The sequence below is a fragment of the Phyllosticta citriasiana genome (assembly GCF_038021145.1).
Source record: "Phyllosticta citriasiana strain CBS 120426 chromosome Unknown IWZ02scaffold_9, whole genome shotgun sequence".
NCBI lineage: Eukaryota > Fungi > Ascomycota > Dothideomycetes > Botryosphaeriales > Phyllostictaceae > Phyllosticta > Phyllosticta citriasiana.
In genome coordinates, this window is record NW_027117286.1 from 207,403 (window position 1) to 232,924 (window position 25,522).

The 25,522-nt window shown below is 54.2% G+C and overlaps 11 protein-coding genes across 11 annotated transcripts; 7 read left to right on the forward strand and 4 right to left on the reverse strand.

Moving 5' to 3' along the window:
* Positions 1–336: 336 nt before the first annotated feature.
* Positions 337–808, forward strand: IWZ02DRAFT_491843 (uncharacterized protein; the record flags this gene model as incomplete). The annotated part of the gene is made up of 4 exons (XM_066769787.1): positions 337–351; positions 405–445; positions 494–562; positions 721–808. The coding sequence occupies 4 exons, from the start codon at positions 337–339 to the stop codon at positions 806–808; spliced, it is 213 nt and encodes a 70-aa protein (XP_066621047.1).
* Positions 809–1,105: 297 nt separating this feature from the next.
* Positions 1,106–2,527, reverse strand: IWZ02DRAFT_491844 (uncharacterized protein; the record flags this gene model as incomplete). The annotated part of the gene is made up of 2 exons (XM_066769788.1): positions 1,106–1,263; positions 1,474–2,527. 2 exons carry the CDS (start codon positions 2,525–2,527, stop codon positions 1,106–1,108), a joined length of 1,212 nt encoding a protein of 403 aa, XP_066621048.1.
* Positions 2,528–3,035: 508 nt separating this feature from the next.
* Positions 3,036–5,671, reverse strand: IWZ02DRAFT_434423 (heterokaryon incompatibility protein-domain-containing protein; the record flags this gene model as incomplete). The annotated part of the gene is made up of 4 exons (XM_066766362.1): positions 3,036–4,725; positions 4,768–5,330; positions 5,356–5,562; positions 5,609–5,671. 4 exons carry the CDS (start codon positions 5,669–5,671, stop codon positions 3,036–3,038), a joined length of 2,523 nt encoding a protein of 840 aa, XP_066621049.1.
* Positions 5,672–6,309: 638 nt separating this feature from the next.
* IWZ02DRAFT_308597 (uncharacterized protein) lies at positions 6,310–9,727 on the reverse strand. Its single transcript, XM_066764020.1, has 2 exons — positions 7,100–9,727; positions 6,310–7,024 (listed from the first exon to the last, which is right to left on the reverse strand). The coding sequence occupies exons 1-2, from the start codon at positions 9,473–9,475 to the stop codon at positions 6,491–6,493; spliced, it is 2,910 nt and encodes a 969-aa protein (XP_066621050.1). The 5' UTR covers positions 9,476–9,727; the 3' UTR covers positions 6,310–6,490.
* A 126-nt stretch (positions 9,728–9,853) lies between these two features.
* On the forward strand, positions 9,854–11,069 carry IWZ02DRAFT_491847 (uncharacterized protein; the record flags this gene model as incomplete). The annotated part of the gene is made up of 2 exons (XM_066769789.1): positions 9,854–10,120; positions 10,203–11,069. The coding sequence occupies 2 exons, from the start codon at positions 9,854–9,856 to the stop codon at positions 11,067–11,069; spliced, it is 1,134 nt and encodes a 377-aa protein (XP_066621051.1).
* A 187-nt stretch (positions 11,070–11,256) lies between these two features.
* On the reverse strand, positions 11,257–12,550 carry IWZ02DRAFT_308603 (uncharacterized protein). Its single transcript, XM_066764021.1, has 3 exons — positions 11,459–12,550; positions 11,311–11,392; positions 11,257–11,258 (listed from the first exon to the last, which is right to left on the reverse strand). The coding sequence occupies exon 1, from the start codon at positions 12,351–12,353 to the stop codon at positions 11,562–11,564; it is 792 nt and encodes a 263-aa protein (XP_066621052.1). The 5' UTR covers positions 12,354–12,550; the 3' UTR covers positions 11,257–11,258; positions 11,311–11,392; positions 11,459–11,561.
* Positions 12,551–13,431: 881 nt separating this feature from the next.
* IWZ02DRAFT_308624 (uncharacterized protein) lies at positions 13,432–14,256 on the forward strand (the record flags this gene model as incomplete). Its single annotated transcript, XM_066764022.1, has 2 exons — positions 13,432–13,555; positions 13,612–14,256. Coding segments are annotated over 2 exons (729 nt in total), but the record flags the coding sequence as incomplete, so codon positions are not given.
* An 803-nt stretch (positions 14,257–15,059) lies between these two features.
* On the forward strand, positions 15,060–16,159 carry IWZ02DRAFT_308641 (uncharacterized protein). Its single transcript, XM_066764023.1, has 2 exons — positions 15,060–15,609; positions 15,788–16,159. Exons 1-2 carry the CDS (start codon positions 15,222–15,224, stop codon positions 16,036–16,038), a joined length of 639 nt encoding a protein of 212 aa, XP_066621054.1. The 5' UTR covers positions 15,060–15,221; the 3' UTR covers positions 16,039–16,159.
* Positions 16,160–17,739: 1,580 nt separating this feature from the next.
* Positions 17,740–21,119, forward strand: IWZ02DRAFT_500503 (P-loop containing nucleoside triphosphate hydrolase protein). The gene is made up of 6 exons (XM_066770257.1): positions 17,740–17,997; positions 18,120–18,135; positions 18,194–18,251; positions 18,310–18,959; positions 19,007–20,773; positions 20,824–21,119. The coding sequence occupies exons 1-6, from the start codon at positions 17,990–17,992 to the stop codon at positions 20,839–20,841; spliced, it is 2,517 nt and encodes an 838-aa protein (XP_066621055.1). The 5' UTR covers positions 17,740–17,989; the 3' UTR covers positions 20,842–21,119.
* Positions 21,120–21,279: 160 nt separating this feature from the next.
* On the forward strand, positions 21,280–24,492 carry IWZ02DRAFT_308684 (CCCH zinc finger and RRM domain-containing protein). The gene is made up of 6 exons (XM_066764024.1): positions 21,280–21,504; positions 21,555–21,673; positions 21,725–22,438; positions 22,550–23,646; positions 23,712–23,801; positions 23,876–24,492. Exons 1-6 carry the CDS (start codon positions 21,440–21,442, stop codon positions 24,224–24,226), a joined length of 2,436 nt encoding a protein of 811 aa, XP_066621056.1. The 5' UTR covers positions 21,280–21,439; the 3' UTR covers positions 24,227–24,492.
* On the forward strand, positions 24,247–25,393 carry IWZ02DRAFT_308694 (uncharacterized protein). Its single transcript, XM_066764025.1, has one exon. It carries the CDS (start codon positions 24,619–24,621, stop codon positions 25,222–25,224), a length of 606 nt encoding a protein of 201 aa, XP_066621057.1. The 5' UTR covers positions 24,247–24,618; the 3' UTR covers positions 25,225–25,393.
* Positions 25,394–25,522: the final 129 nt, after the last annotated feature.

Below are 25,522 nucleotides of genomic sequence, written 5' to 3' on the forward strand. Positions count from 1 at the left end.
CCCTCTTGAGATGTTTGACTGCAGTGAGTCAGATTCATGATAATGGCGTCAGCGTCGTGATTTTGCCGGGCGATTTTACCAGCTTCTGCGGAGCCAATTGAAGCTGACTGACCGCCACGTTATCATGGTGGGCTTTGCTGCCAACGCACGTCATCAAGCGCCGCCGCCTTGCTACGGATTTGGGGATGGAGGGGCTGGCTCATCACCTGCTACAGCGGTACTTAAGGTTGCCTGCTCAGCCCCTCCCGGTTCCTCATCGTCATTCATCCCTTTGCAATTATTCCTCTACGCCTCTACCAACGCCTTTTACAAAGAAACAACCCGTTTGTTGCCAGAATGCCCAACGTCAACGTACGATGCCTTGAGGGTTGTCTGATGCCGGGTCCGTTGCTGATATCGTCCAGGTTACTCTGAAGGAAGGCGCCAGCCCCGAGGAGCTTGAGAAGTAGGTCGACTCCTGACGATGCAGAGAATATGGGCTGACTAGTTGTAGGGCGAAGAAGACCGTCACGGACCAAGGCGGCAAGATCATCAACGAGTTCAAGCTCATCAAGGGCTTCACGTACGTCGACCCCGCTCCAACCTTGTCTACCATTCTAGATCCAAGACAACATCGGACCGTCCGGACAACATACAGAGGACGGCTGTTTGGGTTTGTCCTTGGGACTGGAACGAACACCGTGGGGATCCACAGGAGCCTCTGGCTGACTGCTACAACAGTGCCGAGTTGCCCGCTGACAATGTCTCCATCCTGTCCACCAACGACCACATCACCGTTGAGGAAGATGGCATTGTCACGACCCAGTAGATCGCTCAGGGTGAGGCGACATAGATGATGCTCGTGGGGAGGCTACCCTCAAGCGATTAGATACCCCTTCAAGCATACGAATGTCATGATTTCAGAATCCTGATCTTTTTGAATCCTCTGGTGGTTACTCGATCCTTTTCACAAGCTGGCAGGACTATCCTCTATATTGGGCTAGTGTCATTGATTTCAACCAACCTTCATCACGCTATTGAAGAAGCCCCCAGACACAAAAACTTCAACTCGAGACAGACGCGTATTTATTTACTTTCTTTCCCTCCCGCGATTCGCCTTTGAAACTCAAACAACTCCGGAGAAGTTCTTATCCTTGCCCGGCTTGTTGTCGGTGATCTGAATTTTTCTAACATGGGCTTGGAATCTCCAATCCGTCACGGGCAACTGTACCTTGACTCCCTTAGCGATGCCATAGTCATCACTCACCCACATGAAGACCTCTCCTTTGAATAGGTCATAGTTGAATCTTCCATCATTCGTGCGCAATGGGGCGAGTGATGGCATTCTGAACGATTCCTGGCAGTATTTCGAATAATTTTTTGCGGCGGACATAAATTCTTTGTGGGCCATATGCCCTTTTAAATTACACCGCCTGCTTCTGAGATCCGCCGCGCCGTCGCTCTGCACATGGTTTCTTGGCCAACCCAACTCACTGTGTGGCCAATGCCGCCATGGCGTCGTGTTAGACGTGATGTCGGAGTGTGCTGGTATCAGTGGAAGCTTCCCCTTCGGAAAAGTGCCAAGGGAGACCTTGCTGTTTATCCCGTTCTTCCTCGTGTTGTCGTTCAATTCTTCAAGCTCCTCCAGATCATCCGGATTGGGATGACGAATTTGGACGAGCCTACCAGTCCTCACGTTTTCGGTATCCTGGGGTAGGCTGGCAGCGCCCATTTTCTGCCACTTGTATGCAGACCTTCGGCGTCCTGATTTGTCGGTGAATAGCTCCAATCCAAACACAGCAGCTACGATCTTGTCTTTGGGCCGTATTCCAGATTTCATGAATTTCTTTATTTCCTCCGACCTCTTTCTTTGGAACTTGGGATCGGTGGACCGTATGACTATGTCCATTTTCTTCTCGCGGAGGTCTGGATGAGTCCATTTCCTGATGCTGTTGAGGTCTCCCTTCGAAAGCTTTTGCGCCACGGATAAACTGGCCGTGACGAGTTTCAGGAGGTTTTCAACATTTTGGACCCTATCGTGGCAATCAATTGGTAGGTCGACACTCAACAGCTCGTTTACCAATATCCAATTCGCAGTACGCAGTTGCTTGGAAACCATCATGACAGAGGAGACCGGCGTGTAAACATGTCCCCAGCCATCGAACTTTATCGGGGTGTGGTCAAAGCCCACGGCAAAGTTACGGCGAACCCATTCGTGCTCTAGAATACTTTTAAGTATCCCCGGATCGACGTCCTGCAGCATGATGGCCATCGAGCGTGGTTGTTTACCGAAAACATCACGCAAAAGGCTCATGGCTGCCAAAGAACGGGTCGCGATGTACTCTTCAGGTCCGAAAAACCGCAGAGTCCAGAAGACAACCGGCAAGATAGTTCCAACTCCAAGACCATGTTGGTCGCTCCTGTTTTCATGGTAGACCCGGTCAGATTTCGCATCCGAGAAAACCAAAGGACGGATCCGCAATTGCTTTGTATCGTTGAATTGCCAATGCTCAGCAGATTCCTTTGTAGCGGCGTAATCAGCAGCCATTGTCTCCGACAGCGGATTTCTATTTGGGTTCAAAAAGCGGTCCACAGAGTCCCAAAACTCCGACAAAGTTCGCTGGCTGTATGCCCTTCGAGCAATACTGAAAGGGCAGCACACCAGTCTGCCTAGTCGCTTCGGCAAGAACATGACGAGTGCTATCCACGAAGAAAGCGGGGAGCGGGTAAGAGAAGTCTTCCGATGTTGAAACTAGACAAGGCGCTTAGTTGAATGATGTCCATGATCAAGTCTATTTCAAGGAGCTTCCCGGTTCCAACAGGAGCTGCGCGCTTTGGCTCCCCGTCCAACCCAAACCACCGGAAGATTTCGGGCCGCTAAGTCTGCCAGTCACTCTCGTTCTTTCTGCGTGCTGCGTGAGGCTCTGTAGGACTTTTGCGAGCCCTCTTGTCGTCGGATGAACTCTTCGGTGATGTTTGTCCCAGCCCAATAGTAAATGCCATCTGAGCCATCGAATTTCTCTCCTCTGTCTCTGCCTCAAGCGAACACTTCTCCTTCAGACCAGAAACATCTCTTCGAATTCCGGGTTGTCCTTTATGGCTTCGCCGTCCATGATTCCATCCACGTAGCAAGCGCCAACCAGCTCATATTCTTTCCGCTCTTTACAGCTGGGTCGTATGACGAATGGGAACTCGCACCCCTTGAAGATGACGATTAGGTCATCTGTTCGCATAGTTTCTGGTCCGAGACCTGCTCTTCCGTTGGGGGTGACGAAGCCTTTGTTGCCGTTGATCCGGAGGCGCCTCCAGTAGCTCATTACTGCTGTGTGGAAGTCTGCTTCTTCATTGGGTTCAACTTCGTCCATCATGATTTGGAAATTCTCATACAAACGCTGAAAGTGCCTGCTCTCCCAGTCCCTTCTCAGTTTCTGCACTTCCCTTTCAGAAAGGGCTGATGCATCATCCGCGCCGATGTCACAGAGGTCACAGTGGTAGCGAAGCTTCATCAGGGGCTCAGAGCGGCTGGGCTTTGCTTGGATAGGATCGTATTTCGAAAGCAACGATGATCCGGCAAGGAGGCGGTTGTGTTGATATCCTGCGATCGCAACAAGCCACAAGTCGTCCACGGATGAGCGCCTCGAGGTTGAGAACGATTCATTAACAGGGGATTTTTCCAGAAGGTTTTTCATCTTTTGCATCCAAGTCTTGAGCGCTTTGACACGTGAGGAATCATGACTTTGGCTCAGAGCTTTAACGCTTGACAAAGTCTCCATGTCGAAGCTTGCGAACATGCCAGCTGTTGAGAGTATGATGCCTTCCGTTGGTAACCGAGACCGATCATCGTCAGTCTCGAACGCACGAAGAAACCACTCCGCGCCGGCACCAGACCGTGGGTCTCCTGTAGGGTCGTACATGGCAAAGTCTAGATTTATCCTTGTCCAGTCGATGTGCCAGGACGAAAGGCCTTTGGCTCTTGCTGTAGCAGACCGGCTGCAGGCAAGTATGCGTGGACCACGTCTCCGAAACATGACCCAAGTTATTTCATCCAGAATTTGTGACACTTTGGTGCTTTTTGAATAGTCGACGGGAATAAGGGCCCGACTTCTCCGGAGGAGGAAGGCAAGAAATGCGTAAACACGGTCTTTATCGTTAGACGCCTCTAAATTCTCATCATCGAGGCGCATGAGGCATTCGAGAGTTTCTTCCAGGGTAAGGCCAGTTCCTGAGAAATTTTCAAACGCTGCGGAGTCTTGGAGTGTCCCTTTTGTTTTGTTCTTCGAAACATATTCGGCATGCTCTTGTGAGTCTTCTCGAGCGTCGAGCTGTGCTCGCTGGAAACTTTCACGGAATGTCAAGAAATGCTCCACGGGCCCGTATACTTCTCTGAACTCTGAATCCCAGCCGAACTTTGAGAACGTTTGGTGCTTCAACTCGAAGTACCCAAGCCCTGTTACAATGTTTGTCCAGTGGAACAGGCGTGTCCCGCACATTATATATGCAGACCTGGCAAGGGTCACCTCTTGAATGACCCATACGCGGTGCCACCACGCCCGCATAAATAGCTTCCGAGTTTGGTCTAGATTGGTGCGCCGAAGAGCTTTCTGCTGTGCTGACCACTGAGTGGTGTGGATGGTTGATGCTGAATTCTGTGATTCAAAATGACCTCCAAGTGCGGCAAGGGTGTAGAGCACATCGCAGCTTCCATCTTCCTCATCCCCGATCCAAGCAAGCACCTCGCTTGCTTGACTGAAGATATGTCCCATCAGAGGCACTTGAAAGCTCTTTTACTTGTCGTTCTTCTGGTCGATGCAGATGGCATCGATCCACAAAGGACGTCCACGCAAATGCCGAAGTTTCGCAAGCACATTGAGAACAGAATGGAGATTGGCGGTCACTTCCAAACAGGAACCATCCACAGAGATTCGGAGTGGAGCATCTGGACTCCCCCAAGTGTAGGATAAGGCGACATATTCAGGTATGTCGTCGTTGAGGGAGACGTGGTTCAAACAGCCGGATATAGAAATTCTCGTTTCGGGTTCATCCAGCGAAAGAGCTCTTTTGAAGGTATACAGCCAACCGTGCTCATCAAGAGAGAACAGGCGAGTTTGTTTCTCCGGATCTTCTAGAGGTCTGTATTTGAATAATTTGGAAGTGACTGGAGCCTTTTCACTAGAATAAATGAGCATGGGTTCCAAGCTGCCAAACGGTTGGAGATCACAAACTTGATTGATTCCAGCCCCGATTGATGCAGAGAAGGTTGTAGCTCTCTTTTGAGACGAGAAGACCCCGACATCCTTTTGCAGGTGGGCATAAGATATTTGCACCACAGGCAAAAGCCGTGCTTTTCTATGCTGGCTCAGCCTTGTTACAGCTTACGTTGTGAGGCTGTGCCGACCCTGCCTTTGCCATCATCCAGCATGCAGAGCCTAGCCTTGGGCCATGGCGAAATTTTGAAAGTACAAGGTGCTCATACTCTTCAAATTTGAATAGCAGGACAGACAAGAGTGCCCCGTTCGATCCGCGAAGAGATTTGAAAGCCACAGACCTGAAGACTTGAATTAGTCCAGCAAGGCGCCAGAAACGCTGGCCAAGTTCCAAGCTATCTTCACGTCATGCATGTCAGACTGACATGCAGGCAAGTAGAGAAGGCGTCGACCAACGACTTAACGCCAAAGAGCGGGAGAATGACCATCCCGATTTCGAGGTGGTCGTCAACTCAACATGGCGCAACTCGCGCTCTGTTCGCGCTTCGCTGACTGAATATTCTGCTGCCATTTTATCGCATTGTCAGCGTGAAGCCTATTGTGCGTTGAATTGACTGCAAAGCACTTGCCAGTGAAATCTGCCTATTCGCTAAATCGGGCTGAACAGAAAAAGAAGCCTGATTGTATGGATAACCAAGATCTATTTCAAGATCCTTGTGCCTGTGTCTCTAATCAAAAACTTTTTGCTTCTTCAGAAGAAAAAGAACAACCAGTCTGCGACACCCCACGGCCTCTTCCTCTTCCCATGGGCAAGCCCAATGAACAGATCAAGACGCAAGTGTCGAGCTTTCCAACGTCAAGGCCAGTAAACATGACAATAATCCCAAGACTTCTGCAACAGATCAATCGTCAGGCCCAAGCGTCAGACAATCAAACGTCGTACTGAGGAGTCAACTACAACATCAGACCCGCGGCCGAATTTGAAGGGGAAATCAGTCTGTTGAAGAAGCCTTCACAGTCAATCTACGAGGGGATAATATGGTACAGCGCGCGCTAGTTTTAGTCTTTTTACACCAGGCAAAGAAAATGCTGACGCTACAGGTCCAACTCTCGTGCCGTCGATTATGAAACTCTCTCTCTCTCCACTACCATTTCAGCAATGGTGCAGACAGTTGTGGCCCTTTCCCAGCCTGTCGTTGTGACCATTCTGCGCGGACGATGAGCTGTTGGATAACAAGGGCGTACCAGGCCGGCACAGGTGCAAGAAGCCGTTCGAAACCCCAGCTTCCACTACCATAGCATGTCGTTCAATTCCAGTCCCGTTCAGTGTCTTCAGCAGTCGACCCAGCTTCCGTTGCATCTTCGGAAACGCTACTGTCCCGTTCAGGATCTCCAGCAGTCGGTCTAGCCTGTGTTGCATCTTCGACAACGCTGTGCCCTTTAGGATCCACAGCAGGCGGCCCAGCTTCCGTTGCATCCTCGAAAACGCTGTCCTGTTCATCTCCAGCAGGCGGCCCAGCTTCTGTTGCGTATTTGACAACGCTGTCCCGTTCATAATCTCCAGCAGGCGGCCCAGCTTCTGTTACATCTTCAACAATGCTATCCCCTTTAGGATCCACATCAGGCGGCCCAGCGTCCGTTGCATCTTCAAAAATGCTGTCCTGTTCATCTCCAGCAGGCGGCCCAGCTTCCGTTGCGTGTTCGACAACGCTGTCCCGTTCGTGATCTCCAGCAGGCGGCCCAGCTTCCGTTGCATCTTCGACAACGTTGGCCCATTCATCCCATGCTTTCAATGGCCCGGGCTTCTTCCGCTCTACATGACTTGGGTCCCTTTCAACAACCTGGTGTTCCAAGCATCAGCAGGAGGCTCGACGGAAATTGCAAGTGGTGACGAGCGGGGGATGTTTGAGAAATACCTTGAATATCTTGGCGATGCCATAGTCATCAGCCACCCACATATGGACCTCGTCGTGCTCATTCAGCTCGTAATTGTAGCCCGGGTTGTCATTTTTCATGTTGAATTCAGGCGGATTGAAAGCGCTGGCATCGCCTCGCCAATGTGCATGTAGGTCTTTGCCCACTGCCGTCTTAGTAGCATCTTGGTAGCTCATCGGAGGCGCAGACCAGTCTTGTGGCTCCAGGTCAATAGGGTTCACTATGAAGCAGCGATATCGCTCTGCGGAGTGTGGCCGCGGGTCTTTCGAATAGTTCGCGGTTGGTCCGCAAGGCCAGTACTTACTCCCGACCACTCGCGCCCAATTTCTTGGCCATCCCAGCATGTTAATGTCGACGACCTCGCGCCAGGTACGGTCATTGAAAGTCAGACCGTATTCCGAGTGAAGCTTGCTAGGTAATGTGTCCATGGTCGGCCCGGCCCTTTTGACGTGCCCCAAGTTTAGCTTAAAATTTATCCCATGTCGGAGATCCTTGTCCATGGCTAACTTTTGGATCCTCAGGGAGTTAACAACTGCTGTGGGCGATGGTACGTTCCAGAAATTGACCAATCGTCCAGAGCGAGCTCTCCCGAGCTCATTGTTCTGCCAATTGTACTTCAGTCTGTACTGGTTCCAGCGAAAATCGGTGAGCTGACGGAAAGTCAGATCTCTCGCCATGACTGTGCCCGCGACGTTGTCCTCTGGTTTGTATCCCGTTGTCATGAATTCGTTGATGTCGTTTTCCATCCTTGTCTTGAGCTCGTCTTCTCGGCGCTGTCTCTGATCCGTCCAGGAGGCTCCCAACACGCCCCGCTCCAGTCTTGCAGCGCAGAGCCTTAAGAGGTCTCTTCCATCTCTTTGCCCGCGTCCACCTGCGAGAGGGAGGTCGACGCTCAACGCTCGGTGTTTTCCACCAATACGCCTGCTCATCCAATTGTCCGTGCATAGATTCAGCGACACTAAAATGACAGACGGCAAATCCTCCGAGTCTCTCAACTCTTCCATGTCCTGGGCATCATTGAATACTTCTGATTCGACGTCATAACCGACCCGGAAATTCTTCCGGACCCAATCATTGCCCAAAATGCTTTTCATCGTCTGTGGGCCAACCTCGTGCAAGACAATTGCCATGTGGAGTCCTTCGGTTGTACTCCCAAATATGTATGACAAAAGTGTGATAGCATGAGTCGAGCGGGTTGGAATAAAACCACTGGGCCCGAACATGCGAAGATTCCATTGCACGACACGCAAAGGGGCTTCAAAATCCAAGTTACGGCGCAAGTTAGGGCGACGAGTCTTTGTCAACGTCGTTTCTGCAGATTTGACCCATGCCTTCTTGACCTTTGAGAAAACCATCGGCTGAACTTTTTGCGGTCCTTCGAATAGCTCTTCATCCCGCCTCATTGTTCGGCCAAACATATTCTCGAGGCGCCTCTCATCCTGTCGCATTCTTGTTTCGTTCAAAGTGAAGATTTCGCGACGGGCCTCATCTTGACCCAAACCAGACGCGGAATGCAATGGCAATGTGGATTTGAATTCGACAAGTGTCTTTTCGAGTGATTCTCTTGCGTTTCTTGCTGCTTTGATGTCTGTTCTATATTCTTGGTGTAGTCGCTCGATTTCTTCGCGCCCCGATTCGCCGTCGAAAGCCTGCAAATGGCGCCTCAAGTTGTCAGAGGTCACGGACAACTTATCCATTGCTTTTATTGCTTCTTCAGTGCCTTTTCGCAAGGTTTCGCTCAGTCTGTTGCGTTCAATAATGGTTGATTCGCTGTCGTGCCCTTTGTGCTTGAAAATTTGCCTGATGCGAATTCCGGCTGGTCGAGATGATTCGTTGTCGGTTGATTCACGACCGAAAGTCGCCGAGAATGGCCTCAAAGACGGTGGAGGCTGACTGGAGTCGGGACTCGTGACATTTTCTGAGGTCGAGGCCGGTCTGAGGCGGGGACTGATCCTTGTGTTGTCGAAAAATTGCCTCGACCTCATGCTTTGGTCTGCTCTTGAGTGACGAAGCAATGGCTGATTGTTTTGCGGCTGGCTGGTCGGCAGTTCATCAGAGTCTAGTCCTTGAACACGCCAGTCTGATGGCAGGCGCCCTCTGTTAAGATGCTTCCAAGTCACCCCCTCTGGCCAGCTGTCGCTATCTGGAGTCCGCATTTCGCGTCTCTTTGGGTCAGGCTCCTCCTCGATCTGCTCTCCTGAGCGTACTTTCTCTTTGAGGTGGTCTCGATCTTCTTTGGGGAATTGTTGGTTGTCGGAGAAAGTTGCTGGCGACGACCTGGAAAATCGCAGGCCACACGTGCTCGGAAGACGGTGAACACAGGGCCTTGATGGCCGAGTCAACTGCTTCAAAAGCATGACTACGGCTCAAAAGGATCCAGATGGCAACAGAGCCACTGTCGTGGGCAAGGTGGGACAGAACACGGCCCGGGGATGGCGCAGATTTTCGATCTGTTCTAATTTGACATATCTGGAACTTCCAGGAGAAGATTGATACTTCTGCCAGCTTAAACAGATAGATAGTGGCAAGGACTCAAGGCATCACGAGCCAATTGGCGACAGTAAAGAGCTCAAAACGGCGGTGGTGATTCGGAGAGGTCGCGGCGAATTATCATGTGTGGTGTTGAAGAAACGGCAACAACTTTCGCGTATGCCGCGGCACCAACCTCACTGCCGTGCCCTAGCTCGACGTCATGCACGGATTCTTCCCTGAACTACCGTACCTACCTACAACAAATGCCACCTCCACCCAAGCAGCCGTACACAGTCGGCTCTCCCTCTCAATTCGACCCAGAGGTCTTCCTCTCATCATGGACTGCCGACGCTCTTCTGCAGGAAAATGATCTGCGAAGCTCCGTCAGCAAGGCCTTCAAGCTCCCACCTTCGGACAAATATGTCTACCGCGCCGTCGCCGAAGTGACGCTGGACCAAGTCCAACACGCCATTGGCTTTGGGGGCAAGCATGGCCTTCACGGCTGGTATGTCGACGAAGAGGGCAAGCAGGTAAGCCGGCAATATGAGGAGCCCAAGAAGCTAGAGCATGTTCTCTTCGCCGCTTCGAAGACCTCCGACTGAACGACCCCAGATTCCTCCGCCGCCAGACGCAGACATAGCAGCATACACACACGTCTTCTCTCCCTCAACTTCGACTGTCTCTGCCCTCCGAGCCCTCGCATCCAACGCCAAAAAGGACACACTGCGCGCCGCCGTCGCCGCACACCTCCAATCGCACCTCTACCTCGCACCCTCATCCGCGAACCCTCCCATAACTCTCACCCTCCCCAACAAGCGCAAGCTGCCGCTGCCAAACCCATACTACGACTACTGGGCCTGGTCGTGCCACAACCTCGAATGGTGCGGGCCCGTCGCCAGCACCTCGCAGACCAAAATCTCGCACCACATGCTGCCCGTCTTCTACCACCACTTCGGCTGCTTGGTGCCGACGTGGGATGCGCTGTCATTGATCCAGCAGCTGGCGCAGCACGCGCCGCCGCAGCCCAAACCCAAGGGCTGGCCCGGCCGCGGCGTCCTCGAGATCGGCTCCGGCAACGGGTACTGGGCGCTGCTGTTGCGGCGCGCGGGTGTCAGCGTTACTGCTGTCGATAATTTGCATAGCGAGTGGCGCACCATGTGGATTGGCGATACCGTGTTCGCGGATGGCATACAGTATCTGAAGCAGAATGGTGGCGCGAGGGATAAGATTTTGCTGCTGGTGTATCCGCAGGTCGGCGCGGATTTTACGGGCAAGGTGCTGCGGGCGTATGAGGGCGATTACATTGTTGTGGCGGGCACGCAGAATCATAATGGGTTTACGGGCTTTCAGACCGAGACGATTGCCGAGTGGATGGCGCGGGAGAAGAAGGAATTTGAGCGCGTTGCGCAGGTTCCTTTGCCGAGCTTTGCTGGTAAGGACGAGGCCTTGTTTGTCTTTGTCCGGAGAAGAGAGGCATGAAGCTGGTAGTCACAGACTAAGCGCTAAATCAAGAGTCATTCAAATCAATGAATTGGCAAAAGAAGGAGACTTGATTAAACGCATGACCCATGGCTCCATAAACTCCCCAAAGGACTCTTTTCAGTCACTTGCACTGCTTTTGATAGTCTTACGCCAGTGTGCCGATAATCCACCATTAATTCGTTGTTGCTGCACGTCGTCAGTCCTCATCCGTGGCCAGGAAATGCGGTGTCCAACTCACTCGTCAATACTCCGAAAAAGAAAAAAGAGAGCTTTTTGCCGCTACCTGCGGAACCTGATTGGCCACAAACGCCTAAAGAAGCCTGCTTCCATCAGTCTCCTGTTTCCAAGACTCGATATGGTCGGGTTGGGAGGAAGATAGACTGTACCCTTGAGGCGAGCTTCCTATTTCTTCCTGCCCCTCACGGGCTCCTCGGCGTTGCCCTGCTGCTGTCCAGCTTGCTGTGGCTCAACCTGTTGCGGAGGAACTTGCTACGATACTGCCTGCTGTGGCTCGACCTGATGCGGCTCACCATGCTGAGACTCTCCCTGCTGTGGCTGTCCTTGTTGAGTCTCGCCATGAACGACAGGAGGGAACCATCGAGGAATAAGCAGCAGGTAGGCCTCCATGTCCTGCTGGTCGATATTGGAAAAGACGATCTTGTCCATCGGCACGTCTTCGCCCTGCTGCTGCAGCCATGTGCGCACCGCTGACAGCGCATCATCCGCTGCGAACTGATTCGGATATCCAAATATGCCCGTTGAGATGGGCGGGAACACGATGCTCCTGCACCCATTTTCCACCGCAGCATCCAAGGAGTTATGGTAGCAGTTGCACAGCAGCCTCTTGGCCTCAGCCTTCTCCTGTGTCAAGGTCCAAACGGGACCGGGCGTGTGGATAATTTTCCTGCAGGGCAGCTTGAAGCCGTCAGTGACTCTGGCCTGGCCGGTCGGGCAGCGGACGTTGTCGTGAAGGATGGGAAAGGTTTTACACGCGGCGGAGAGCTCATCGCCAGCGCGTGCGTGAATGGCGCCATCGATGCCGCCGCCACCTGCCAACCGCTCGTTGGCGGCATTGACGATGGCGTCGATAGTCATGCTCGTCACGTCGGCGTTGATGAGGCCGATTATGGCGTTGAATGCGGCGTTGGGTGGCATCGCGGGGGTCCCATTGGGGGACGTTTCCAGCCTCTTCAACGGCCATTGCAGGGGCGCGCTGGGGTTGTAGAGCTCTGGCAGCGTCGGTACGTCCTCAACTCTGACATTTTGTCGACGGGTAAGCATGGCTTTGGTCAAGTCTCGTCGTTGTTTGGTGGGTAATGGATGTGTAAAAGATGAGAGTGTGTGGATCTGGCTAGCAGCACCGAGGTGACGTGGGTTGGTCAAACAATGATGTTGAGTAGTTCAGTTGCTCAGTGGTCTGCAATGGTTGGTGGTGAAAAGCAAGCACAGCACAGGTGAAGTGAACAATGACGAGGGACTGCACAGGTGTGGACGGGAGCTTGGAGCTTGGGCCAGCTATGACGCAGGACGGGACGCGACTGCAGCCGGCCGGGGAATAGCCGCCGTCCAGCGGACGGGCGCGACTCGCGCGTCTCGACTTCCTCCACGACAACCAATCTATCAACAATCTATCAACATGAACCTATAAAATTCAAAATGCCATTGACAGCCTCCGTTGAGCCAGGTCGTCGATATTTCTTAGCTGTGGGCGCTAACGGTCGGAAGCAGACTCCAAATCACCAGCAATGCGCACCATGGTTGGCATTTTCCACTTTTCGCTTTCCGTTGATTCACTCTTCCAAGTTCCAGCGAGTATCAATCTCAGGTCAGACTTTTCCTCGTTTCCTCTTGGATAGGAGCCAAAGAACCAGTCGCTGCAACCTTTGATTTTCACGTCTTTACCCGCCGTGCAGTCGGTGACTTGTCAAAACTCCAATCTATTGCGGATTTGGCATGGTCATTTCAAGATGTCAAACAGGAATAGCGATGATTTCTGTCACCCCTTCGTCAATGAAAGTCGTATGATTCCCGCGAGTCACACAGGAAACTGCGTTAAACCACTTTTCAACATGCAAGTTTGGTTCGCCCCGATACATAACTCTGGTTCGGGCCCATGGACCGTGGGAAGAAGTTTTCTGTATAAGACTTGGTGGCAAAATGCGTTAGGTGAGCACCGGCAGTGGAGCGCAGGGGAGCATTCAAATTCAAATTCAAACACGCGGACAAATGATCGGTAAGGAGCATTCAAGGTTCAGTCTGCGAAACCCAGACGAGGAAGTCACGTCTTTTGGTACCGAGCCTGGTACCTCGTTGCAACACGGCGAGGTTTGGACTGCTCTTCCCAACAGCCTGCTGTCTTACCTATAAAAGCGCGACGTGCGCCTCCTCTTGGTCTGCATCTCGCACTCGTCTTCCACACTCGACAAACGTTAGCCTTCACAGTACCACCAACATCTTCTGCACTGCCAACAAGTGCTCAGACTGTAAGTCCCCTCGCCCTCCAAGACCTCTACGCAAGCAGCACGGCCAACACTCACAGTCCCACCAAACAACACAAGATCCTCCTCTACACCAACATTCTCCCCTACAACAATGTTCTCCTCTACAAAAATGTCCAACGGAGTCGGGCCAACCATCATCGGCCTGACTACCGCCGACGGCGGCAAATTCGACATGCAACCGCGCGTCTGGCGCCACTTTGGCGTCCTCAGGACAACGCCCAGCGTGTCCTGCAAGACGTTCTCTCAAATGAACGTCCCCCTTCCCCAGGGAGTCTCCCGCCGCACGGCGGAGAAGCTCATCGAATGGTGCACCACGCACCAAGCACCCCCCAGCCCGGCTTCTCCCTCCAGCTGGAACCCCCCTTCCCCCCTGGGCGTGATCCGCCCCTCGGGATCCGAGCGCCGCGAGCTCGCCGGGCCCTCGTTCTCGCTCGAGGACCGCCGCTTCTGGGCCGCCTTCACCCTGGCCCAGATGCGGGAACTCCTCACCGCGGCCCGCACCTGCCGCATTCAGCCTCTCGTCCAGGAGGCTGAGCGCTACCTTCGCGATCTCCTGCGGGAGACACCCACCTCCAAGCGCCGCGCTCGCCATGGCGACCGCTGCGTCAACTGTGTTGATCTCGGCTTGTATCTTCAGGGTTGATTTGATCCTGGCGACGACGGGTGGGTGGATGGATGACTCGTTTCGGTTTATGTTTTCACTGTCTTTTTTGTTGGGTCTAGCTTGGGTTTATCATTTCTCTCTTCTTTTCCTTTTCTCTTCCTTTTTTGTTTTATTTTCTATTTCTTTGCATGGCACGGCGTTGGTACACACACGCATTTCCTTTCAAAAGGGTCTTCACATGTATAGGTCTGATGAACAAGGCCTTGTATCTCTCTTCCTTAAACATCTTACTCAAACACCACTGTAGTGTAATACTACAACACAATCTAACCTTTCTCACCATTGTCTGCTGTCCCGACTGCTATTCATTTCGTATCGTGCCATGCCGATGCCATGAATGCTCACGATAGTCCACGCCTATCAACACGTCAAGCGCGCTAGATACCTTAGGTAGGTATAAAGGAAGAAGTAGGTAGGCGACAGCGTGCCGCTACCCTGCACCTAACCCCCACCCACCTGTGCCAGCCGCACCGCCGCACCGCCCCAGCAATAAAAACACCACCCTCCTCACTCTCTACTCCCTCCTCCCCATTCAATCCTCGAACAACGGAGTAGATGTTTCAACTCCGCCGCTCCACCCCCCTTTCACCATCCATCTATCCATCTATCCATCCATTCATCCATCCATCCATCCATCCATCCATCCATTTATTTATTAATCGGGAGAGTAGTCAGGCAGTAGAGTAGCGTATAATGTATTACAAACCACTTCTGTAACGGATGTGCTTGTGAGGCGAGTAAGGAAAGAATGCAAGGCGCAGCAGAGAGAGCAGGGGCAGGGCAGGGCAAGGTAGAACTTGGGATTGCGATTGCGACGCCGGGCGGCGGCGATCAATCAAGCCTCCAGTCCGCCATTCCGCTACACATACAGTACATACATACATGTGTAGGTAGCTGGCCTTGGCATGGCGCGGCGCGGCGCGGCGGGGACATGCTTGCATGGCATGTCGATTGAACAGATGAAAAGGTGTGCGTGGATGGCGGATGATCGATGGCGGAGGCGTTTCCTTGTCAGCTAATGTATGTATGTATGTATCTATTTATTTACCTACTCCTTTCTCTCCTCCTCCTCCTCCTGCTTCTCCTCCGCCGCCGCGAAAAGCGACATCTTCAATTTCGCCTTTTCTCGCGCGCTGGAATCGAAGACTGAGCAGAGGTGCGAATTGCTCTCACATTACAGCGCCAAAGATGCTTCCACCCCTCCTATCATATCTTCTGCTGCTCTCTTCGTTCACGCTTCTTACCGTCAGACAGCCGCACATACTATTTCCTGGAAACATTGAGGAAGTTGCACCGATGGCGGCGACCGAGAAACGCGCCACAGCGCCGGTGAACGTGAATTATTCGAGATTCAAAGACAGGGCAAGGGCGGGTACGTTGCAGCACCTCGTGACGAATCGCTGAGATGTTGAGGGAGTTGAGTGGGCGGACCACTGGGCAATTCGAGGAGTAGATGAAGAGCCTGGGACAGGAAGGGAGGGGTTGGGATGGGAGGGAGTGAATGACTGAATGACTGGGCGTCTGACTGATGTGACTGGTTAAATGACAAGACAGCATCGACGTTTCCTCGCTCCCTTTCGCCGACACAGCGCTGGGCGCTGTCGAAGCGGTGGCACGACCACTCGACGCGTCCTCTGTTCCGCCGCTCGGAAACAGAGCGACGGCGAAAATCGATCTGCATGGTATGTATACCGTGTTGTGTTGTGTTGTGTTGAGATGGCCAGCTACCTCGTCTCATCGTCTTGCCGTGACTCCTTGTTTGAGGATGAGTCTTGAGGTGGTGTTTCGGTGGTGGTGGTAGTGGTGTCGTGCGGTGTCCCGTCTTGGACGACGACCATGATGACTGGTGGCCGGTGTCTGCCTCCTTGGTACTGGCTAGAGTTGGTTAGCTGGATAGATGGATGGCTAACCTTGGTTGGGCATCGGCGCACGTGCAGTCCACGTGGTGCCCGAATGGTAGCGCCACCTTGGATATTTCCCGACGCGAGTGGCATGCCAACGCCTGAGTGGGATGCGCTGGGTGCAATGCGCTTCATGACAGGTTATGGTGAGCGGGCAAAATATTGCAAATGCTGGTTGACAGGGTTTGTGATTGATTGTCGCAAGCAGATATCAAGCGCAGTGTTGTGTCTGTGTCGACGCCCGGAGCGCTCGTCTACTTGCGGGATGAGAAGGAGACGATTGCGATTGCGAGACTTCTGAATGGAGTGAGTGAGGCGATGCTTGGCGTGGGATGATGCTGACAGGTGACCGTGGATGGGAGCTGTAAGAGCAAGAAACTTGGAGAAAAATATTGCTGACAAAAGCAGCTTGTTCAAACGTATCCAGACAAGTTTTTTTTTTCCTTGCTGCCATGCCTCTCCCATACACAGATACTGCATAAGTCTTGTTGTACGTGTCGACAGCTGACTGACGAATGAAGTGTCCGCGAAGCAAATTATGCACTCGAGAGAATTTAAACAACAGGAAAAGCTCGCGAGAAATCGTCTACATTCACCCGACTAAGCCAGTGGTGAAAGTCAATTGGGCACTTGCCTTTGCAAATCCGCGTAAGAGTGGAATCCAGGGACGCAAAGAGGCCGTGGAGGAGTGCAAGACACGGTTTCCTCGGACACTCACAACTTGACGCGGTGTATCAGGTTCTGGTGGGACAGCGCGAGACCGACATATCCCGACCAGGTCAAAGGCTTGTTGAGGTGCAATGTTCCAAAGAGCCAGCTCAAATTCGGCTCGGCAAGGGGGCTTCTCCTGGTGGAGTGTGGAGACGGGCGATCATACTTCCAGAATTGGCGATTGACTCAATCACGCAGGACTATCCGTACGGCAGGGCGGGCTGGTACTGTGCAAGCCGGCGGTTGAGGCAATTGAAAGGGCAGAGTTTTTGTCGGGTGGCGAGAAGGATGGTGTTTTTGGAGGGAATGCGGAGCGGCGATTGGAGGGCAAGATTGCCGGGCTGTGAAGGCTGGGCCAGGAGTTTTCCAAGCACCAGAAGCAGACATGGCAATTGGTGTAGACCTGTTTCAGCCAAAGGACGTCTTTTTGAGCTTTACCGTGTCGTTGTTCTTTGTGGCCGTGCACCCGATGGAAAGGAATATTCCAATGACGACGTCAGACGATTCACAACAAGCAAGACTGCCGGCGATGGGATTTCTGTTGGTCAGACCAGCGTGAGGACCCGGAGTTAGCGGGCTAAAGCCGTGGTCGAGGCTGAGGTTGAGAGGGCGATGTGGCCATGGATGGATGCCACGGCAATGGGTGATCAGTCAGTCACAGGAGGGGGCGATTGTCTCGTCGAGACGCCGAGAAACATGGTCGAGGTAGTTGTGACACGTTGGTCGAGGTCGAGGTCGGGGTCGAGGTCGAGGTCAAGTGCGGTGATGGTGTCAGGAAAGGGTAAGGCGCGGTGAAGAACCGAAATCTTCCATGTCCGCTGTTGCCGCTCGCTAAGCCAGCCGCTAGCCCCACTCGCTCGCTGCCAGCCAAGCGTAAAACCTAGCATCCATCCCACCGCGCGCCCCAACCCTCCTCCTACTCCTCCGCAAACCTCTCTCGACATCTACTCGAAGGGTTCCATCACCTTTCAGGCACTGTCGGCCTTGCCTACTCCGTCGACTGATCCTACGCCCTTCTGCCACCTGCACTCCCGACCGACTCTTTCGTGCCGGCAGTCTTGTTACCTTCGCTGAAGCGGGGTAATCCACTCTCGAGAGGCAAATTTTCAACACCAGACAAGCAACCACAGCACCGCCAAGATGGTCAAGTAAGTCGCCTCTAACCCCCGAAATCCTCGACGACCTCTCCGTTGTGCGCTTCTGCTGCTGCAATGGGCCTTGTCGCTGTCGTGGTCGAATTTTGGAGCTGGCGCTAACATGATCTTCACAGCTTCACGGTTGAGGAGGTACGTCGCCGACGACGAGACAAGCACAAAGACATTGATACTAACATGGCCAATCAAGATCCGTGGTCTCATGGACAAGCCGACCAACATTCGCAACATGTCGGTCATTGCCCACGGTAAGTTGCGCCCATGGAGTCGTCCACGAGACGCGACGCGCGCTCACACCACCTGCAGTCGACCACGGCAAGTCTACCCTTACCGACTCCCTCGTCCAGCGCGCGGGTATCATTTCCGCCGCCAAGGCTGGTGAGGCCCGTTTCACCGACACTCGTCCCGACGAGCAGGAGCGTGGTGTCACCATCAAGTCGACCGCCATCTCCCTCTACGCTCAGCTCAACGACCCTGAGGACATTAAGGAGGCCAAGACCGACAAGAACGAGTTCTTGATCAACTTGATCGACTCGCCCGGTCACGTTGACTTCTCTTCCGAAGTCACTGCTGCCCTGCGTGTCACCGATGGTGCGCTCGTCGTCGTCGACACCGTCGAGGGTGTCTGCGTCCAGACCGAGACCGTCCTGCGCCAGGCCCTTGGTGAGCGTATCAAGCCCGTTGTCATCATCAACAAGGTCGACCGTGCTCTTCTCGAGCTCCAGGTCTCCAAGGAGGACCTGTACCAGAACTTCTCCCGTGTCATTGAGTCCGTCAACGTCGTCATCGCCACCTACTTCGACAAGGTCCTCGGTGACGTCCAGGTCTACCCCGACAAGGGTACCGTCGCCTTCGGTTCCGGTCTTCACGGCTGGGCCTTCACCGTCCGCCAGTTCGCTTCGAGGTACGCCAAGAAGTTCGGTGTTGACAAGAACAAGATGATGGAGCGTCTCTGGGTAAGTCGAATCACCTCCAGCGAAGAAACCGCGGCTAACAATCATAGGGTGACAACTACTTCAACCCCAAGACCAAGAAGTGGACCAAGACTCAGCCCGACAGCGGCGAGCGTGCCTTCAACCAGTTCATCCTGGACCCCATCTTCCGCATCTTCAACGCCGTCATGAACTTCAAGAAGGACGAGATCCCCACCATCCTCGACAAGCTTGAGATTAAGCTCACTTCGGACGAGAAGGACCTCGAGGGCAAGCAGCTCCTCAAGGTCGTCATGCGCAAGTTCCTTCCTGCCGCTGACGCCCTCCTCGAGATGATGATTCTCCACCTTCCCTCGCCCGCCGTGGCTCAAAGGTACCGTATGGAGACTTTGTACGAGGGTCCTCACGACGATGTCAACGCCATTGGTATCCGTGACTGTGACCCCAAGGGCCCTCTCATGCTCTACGTCTCCAAGATGGTTCCCACCTCCGACAAGGGTCGTTTCTACGCCTTCGGTCGTGTCTTCTCCGGCACCGTCAAGTCCGGTCTCAAGGTCCGCATCCAGGGCCCCAACTACACCCCCGGCAAGAAGGAGGACCTGTTCATCAAGTCCATCCAGCGTACCATTCTCATGATGGGTCGTTTCATCGAGCCCATTGAGGACGTTCCCGCCGGTAACATTCTCGGTATCGTCGGTATCGACCAGTTCCTTCTCAAGTCTGGTACCCTCACCACCGACGAGACTGCCCACAACATGAAGGTCATGAAGTTCTCCGTCTCCCCCGTCGTCCAGCGTTCCGTCGAGGTCAAGAACGCCAACGACCTGCCCAAGCTCGTCGAAGGTCTCAAGCGTCTGTCCAAGTCCGACCCTTGCGTCCTGACCTACATCTCCGACTCCGGTGAGCACGTTGTTGCCGGTGCTGGTGAGCTCCACCTCGAGATTTGCTTGAAGGATCTTGAGGAGGACCACGCCGCCGTTCCTCTCCGCATCTCCGACCCCGTCGTCCAGTACCGTGAGACTGTCGGCGCCGAGTCGCGCATCCAGGCTCTGTCGAAGTCGCCCAACAAGCACAACCGTCTTTACGTCATTGCCCAGCCCCTTGGCGAGGAAGTCTCCAAGGACATCGAGGACGGCAAGATCACTCCCCGTGACGACTTCAAGGCCCGCGCTCGCTACCTTGCCGACGAGCACGGCTGGGATGTCACCGACGCCCGTAAGATTTGGTGCTTCGGTCCCGACACCAACGGTGCCAACGTCCTGGTTGACCAGACCAAGGCCGTTCAGTACCTGAACGAAATCAAGGACTCTTTCGTCTCTGGTTTCCAGTGGGCCACCAAGGAAGGTCCCGTTGCCGAAGAGCCCATGCGCTCCATCCGCTTCAACGTCATGGATGTCACCCTCCACGCCGATGCCATTCACCGTGGTGGTGGACAGATCATCCCCACTGCTCGTCGTGTGCTGTACGCCGCTACCCTGCTCGCCGAGCCTGCTCTGCTCGAGCCCGTCTTCTTGGTCGAAATCCAGGTTCCCGAGCAGGCCATGGGTGGTATCTACGGTGTCCTTACCCGCAGGAGAGGCCACGTCTTCGAGGAGTCCCAGCGCCCCGGTACTCCTCTGTTCAACGTCAAGGCCTACCTGCCCGTCAAGGAGTCGTTCGGTTTCAACGCCGACCTCCGCTCCAACACCTCCGGCCAGGCCTTCCCTCAGCAAATCTTCGACCACTGGCAGATTCTGCCCGGTGGCTCGCCTCTCGACAAGACCACCCTGCCTGGCCAGGTCGTCGAGGAGATGCGCAAGAGGAAGGGTATCAAGCCCGAAGTTCCCGGCTACGAGAACGTAAGTTTCAACCGTCTAATCACTCCGAACTCATTTCTAACGCGTCGCAGTACTACGACAAGCTCTAAAGGGTTTCTGTCGAAAAAAGATAGACTTCCTTTACGCCCATGTGTCCGGTCTTCGGGGCATCATCGGGGATGCTCATCATCTGTGTCCTCGTTCATGACGAAACGACGGGGGCATAGGTATCTCAAAAGGCTCGGTTTAGAGATATGACGGATGATTGGCATTGCAGGATATACCAGATCGGCGGCCGGCCGACAGATGATGCTACGTGACGCCCTCTTTCCTGCATGATTCTTTTTTTGTGTATAGGACGCTAGAAATCGAAATGACGTGAACACAATGATGCAACATGGATGTGAAGAGATGAGTTGTAAATGTGTGCTCCATTGCGAAACTTGCCTTGGCTTCTTCGGAGGGCCGCGAGGGCTTGTCACGTGATGGCTCTCCGCGGGCGGCATTTTCGTCATCGCGTCTCTGGATGCTTTTGGGCCAAGCACTTTCACCACCACTGCACGCCACATAAAAGCTGTCGTTTTGCCCCACAGCTCTCTACCCGTTCAATGCCGAGTCGCGAATAGCTCTAAAAGCTCCTCACCTTTCTTTCCCACGTCCACGACACAGCTGTCGCTTTGGGATCCGCTCCACCATTGCGCTGCCAAGATGCACATTGACGAAGCAGAGAGCGCGCAGCTCAAGAAGTGGATCGTCAAGCGGCTGGAGGACATGTGCGCGCAGCTTCCTGTCTTCTCTTAGCTCCCTCCGCTAACAAAAACAGCTCTGACGCAGACTCTGACGTCCTTGCCGACTATGTTCTAGCTCTGGTCAAGTCCGAAGACCCTGATGAGCAGGTGAGAACCAACTGCTTGGAGAACCTTGAGGACTTTTTGCACGATCGTAAGCTTTGCATTCAAATGGCCTACAATGAGGTGCTGCTGACACGACCAGATGCCGCGCCCTTTGTGGACGACGTCTTGAACGCGATTCGTACAAAATCATTCGATGCCTCGAATGACCTGCCTCAACCGCAACCAAGCGTGCCGACCGGCCCTGCTTTCAATCCGCCGACTGGACCTGCGAGCACTACCAGAAGGCCTAGCAATCAGTTCCAAAACGGTTTCCCCAACAATAATGCCGATCAGTCGCGCAAGCGGGCATGGGGCGACAGAGCAGGAAGTGAGCAGCGCGACGTCCAAGACTCTCACTACGGGCGTGGAGTTGGCGGAGACAGGGCCATAAAGCAAATGCGCAGAGGAAATTACCAGGGAGGAGCAGGCCGTGGAGGACGGCTGGGCGGAGACGTTGGGATCGCGGGACCGCCAGGACTGGGACAGTTTTCCACGCCTCCTGCGCAGAACCCATCTCAAATGTCACACATGCCCAACCCTCCTCCCGGACTGCCTCAATTCAACCCCAACGACCCTCTGAGCACAATGCTCGCCATGCAGGCCTTGGGACTCGCGGCTCCAAACATTCCTGGCATGCCACAGCTGCCAACCAGCTTCGGCCAGGGCGCTCAACAGCCAGGGTATCCGCAGCCTGGACAGCCCCCAGCTAGAACCGGACAGAGATGTCGCGACTACGACACCAAGGGCTTTTGCGCCCTGGGCAGCATATGTCCTTTTGAACACGGCACAGATCCAATCATTGTGCCGGCAGATGGTGCGACTCATTTTTCAATCAATTCTTCTCGGCGATGTCTGCAACTCCCGGAATTGCAGCAATCATCGGCCAACCCAAACGACATACCAATCACTAACTCTCGAATCCCAGAATATGACCCAAAGAATGCCGCTATCGATACCGAGCGTGCCCTCAACGGCCACGGCTCCGATCGCCGTCATGGAGACCGCGGCCGTGGCTCAAGACATCGAGGCCGTGGAGAGGGTGGGCGTGGCCGTGGTGGCCGTGCCGCCTTTTCCTCTGCCGGGCCCAATCACGACCGTTCGATTACCACGATTGTCGTCGAGCAGATTCCCGAAGAGAAATTTACCGATGAAGCGGTCCGCGAGTTCTTTTCAGAATTTGGCAACATTGAAGAAATCTCAATGCAGCCATACAAGCGCCTTGCGCTGGTCAAGTATGAGGATTACTACTCCGCTCGCCGCGCATACGACAGTCCCAAGGTAATATTCGACAACCGCTTCGTCAAGGTATATTGGTACAAGCCGGAGCAGCACAAGGAAGAGTTTCACGGCGCCAATGGCCAGGGAAGTGATGGTGCTAGCGCAAAACCTGACGAAGAAATGGTGGACATTGAGGAAGTCAAGCGGCGACAAGAAGAGGCACAGAAGATACACGACGAAAAGCAAAAGCAGCTACAAGAAACGGAAAAGCAAAAGGCCGAGGTGGCGGAGAAGCTCAAAGCGCACGCCGAAGAGCGCAAAAAGCTGCTTGAGATGCTCGCGTCCAAAGCCTCCAAGTCTGCCTCGCCTCCCACGAGCGCCAAAGCCATGTCTCCCTCGACCGATGCCCCTGCAAAAGACGGCGATGCGGCCTCTGCCTCGGAGGAAAAGAGCTCGCAGACGGAAGCCCTGAAGCTGAAGCTTGCACAGCTGGAAGCCGAGGCCGAGAGCATGGGACTGAGCCCGGACGACCCACAATCCTCGTCCTCCCATCGTGGTCGTGGCGGACGTGGCGCGTTCCGCGGCCGTGGCGGCTGGGCTCCTCGGGGTAGAGGCTACGATCCGTCATACCACAGGGGGTCGTATCGCGGGCGCGGCGGCTTCAGCGGCTCGCCTTACGGAGGTGCGCGCGCTGGTGCTGTCAAGAGGCTTGACAATCGGCCGAAGCGCGTCGTGGTCAAGATTGGCGACGGCGACGGCGAGTGGACGGGCGAGCGGGACGAGGCGCTGCGGAGTCATCTTTTTGTAAGTGGTCTTTCTCTGGGGGCAGGGGAATGAGATGGACGTAGAGCTGACGTGCATTTGTGCAGAACAACTTCGACTTCGAAAGCGTCGAGCCGTACCCGGACGCCAAGAACGCGCAGGTCGTTGCCTTCAAGGAGCGCTATGTCGCCGAGAATGTGAGTACCCCTTCTCCAACGACTCTCCTTCTACCTACAAATTGAATCAGACTAATCCCTTCTCCCTCCAATAGTTCATGCACCAAACAACCAACATCCCCTCAATCGGCCCCGTAACCCTCTCTTGGGCCCCCAACCCACCCATTTCCCTCTCTCCCTCTCTCCCTGATCCCACTTTTCCCTCATCCACGTCAACACCCGCAGCGGCGGCAGCAAACGCGGCAGCAGCGAAACAGCTCGACCCCTCAGCAACGGCGGCAGCAGACGAGGACGTGGCCATGGGTGGCGGTGGTGGCGGCGGCGGCGGCGTGGGTGAGGTCGATGCCGATGTCGCCATGCAGCAGCAGCGCGAAGCGGATCATCAGCAGGAGAATTTGGACAATTTGGATGTCGCTGATGATGATGATCGGTGGATGGCGGCGTAGGTACCTTTAGGTACGGTGGGTGGGGTTTGGTTGGGATTGAAGGAAGGAAGGAAGGAAGGGGAGAAAGGAAGGACAGACAGACAGAGAGACGAAGCAACAGGGAGGGAGTGTGAGCGTGTAGTGTGTATAGATGAATAGGCAGGTTCGTGCATGCATGCCTTGAGCGGAGAAAAAGGAAGGGAACGGCGTGCATGGAATGAATGGATGGATGAATGCGTAGGAAAGAAAGTGACAGCAAAAGCAAGCCTAGGCTGTTTGACCTGACTTGAGGGAGGTGGATTGGAATTCGAATTGATATATGGTGTGCAGCCTGCCTGCCTACATACGTACCTCTCGGAAACTTTTTCCCGCTGCTGCTTGGTGGGGCTTGAGTATTCGTTGTGTTTGCGTGGATGCATGAATGGATATGGTATACCTGGGTACCAATGATTGATCGATGTCTCCTACCCCAAGGTACCTCACTCTACAACGCCTCTGCTCCACTCCTCTCCTCTCCAGACTTAGGAACAGCTACTACCTCCTCAACCTGGCTCTACCCTAGGTACCCATCCCCCATGTCCATCCCTCCTCTCCTTCCCTCTGCCCTCTCATTGCTCTGCATCCTCCGCCCCTGCCGCCTACTCACTGTCACTGCCCGCTTCTCGCCCCTCTCACTAGCCTTTCCCTTTCCCTTTCCCGTTCCCACTCCACAGGCCACGCAAACCAAACAAAGACACCCAGAAAGACGGACTGGTCCATGGACCAGCAGGGCTAGTCGCTGTGTCATTCGCTCGCAGCGAAGCGGAAACGGAACCGCAAAGCGTGAGCCAGTGCCGGTGCCAGCAGTCGATGACGCTGGAGTGATTTCGTGTCGTCTCTTGGTGGGCAGCGGGAGCGGGAGCCGGCGAGCTGGAGTAGTGAGGGTGTCTCGGATTCGAAGCGTTGTGGCGATGCGGGTCGTGGGTGGCTTCGCAGCGGTGGGAGGAGGATTAATAATGTGGTGGTGGTGGTGGTGGTGATTGTTGTGTTGGAGAAAGTGCAGCGAGTGCGGGTTCCAGAGAGAGAATATGTTTGTTACTTGCTTCAGCTCTCCTTTTGCGTGGGTACGTGGTCGTCGACGACTGGAGCTGCAAACGCCGGAATGATGGATGATGGGTGACGGAGCCCGACCGAGTCGACAACCAGGAGAACCGACCGCGTCGCGACCTTCCTGGGAGCAGTGGCTGGCCCGTCATTCAAGAATCTTACACTCCTCCACGTCTTCTCCCGCTCGCTCTCCGTCCAAAAACTCCTTTTCCGAACTTCTACGCATCATTC

Excerpts from the sequence above, each read along its gene's own strand:
- IWZ02DRAFT_500503 (XM_066770257.1), top strand. Across the intron at positions 18,252-18,309 it reads CATGTCGGTCATTGCCCACG|TCGACCACGGCAAGTCTACC; the intron begins GTAAGTTGCGCC and ends CACCACCTGCAG. Across the intron at positions 18,960-19,006 it reads AGATGATGGAGCGTCTCTGG|GGTGACAACTACTTCAACCC; the intron begins GTAAGTCGAATC and ends TAACAATCATAG.
- IWZ02DRAFT_308694 (XM_066764025.1), top strand. The coding sequence starts at position 24,619 with ATGCATGAATGGATATGGTATACCTGGGTACCAATGATTGATCGATGT.
- IWZ02DRAFT_308684 (XM_066764024.1), top strand. The coding sequence starts at position 21,440 with ATGCACATTGACGAAGCAGAGAGCGCGCAGCTCAAGAAGTGGATCGTC. Across the intron at positions 21,505-21,554 it reads GTCAAGCGGCTGGAGGACAT|CTCTGACGCAGACTCTGACG; the intron begins GTGCGCGCAGCT and ends TAACAAAAACAG. Across the intron at positions 21,674-21,724 it reads TGAGGACTTTTTGCACGATC|ATGCCGCGCCCTTTGTGGAC; the intron begins GTAAGCTTTGCA and ends TGACACGACCAG.
- IWZ02DRAFT_308641 (XM_066764023.1), top strand. The coding sequence starts at position 15,222 with ATGATCGATGGCGGAGGCGTTTCCTTGTCAGCTAATGTATGTATGTAT. Across the intron at positions 15,610-15,787 it reads CAAAGACAGGGCAAGGGCGG|ACAGCATCGACGTTTCCTCG; the intron begins GTACGTTGCAGC and ends TTAAATGACAAG.
- IWZ02DRAFT_308603 (XM_066764021.1), bottom strand. The coding sequence starts at position 12,353 with ATGCTTACCCGTCGACAAAATGTCAGAGTTGAGGACGTACCGACGCTG.
- IWZ02DRAFT_308597 (XM_066764020.1), bottom strand. The coding sequence starts at position 9,475 with ATGCTTTTGAAGCAGTTGACTCGGCCATCAAGGCCCTGTGTTCACCGT. Across the intron at positions 7,025-7,099 it reads GCATCGCCAAGATATTCAAG|GTTGTTGAAAGGGACCCAAG; the intron begins GTATTTCTCAAA and ends TTGGAACACCAG.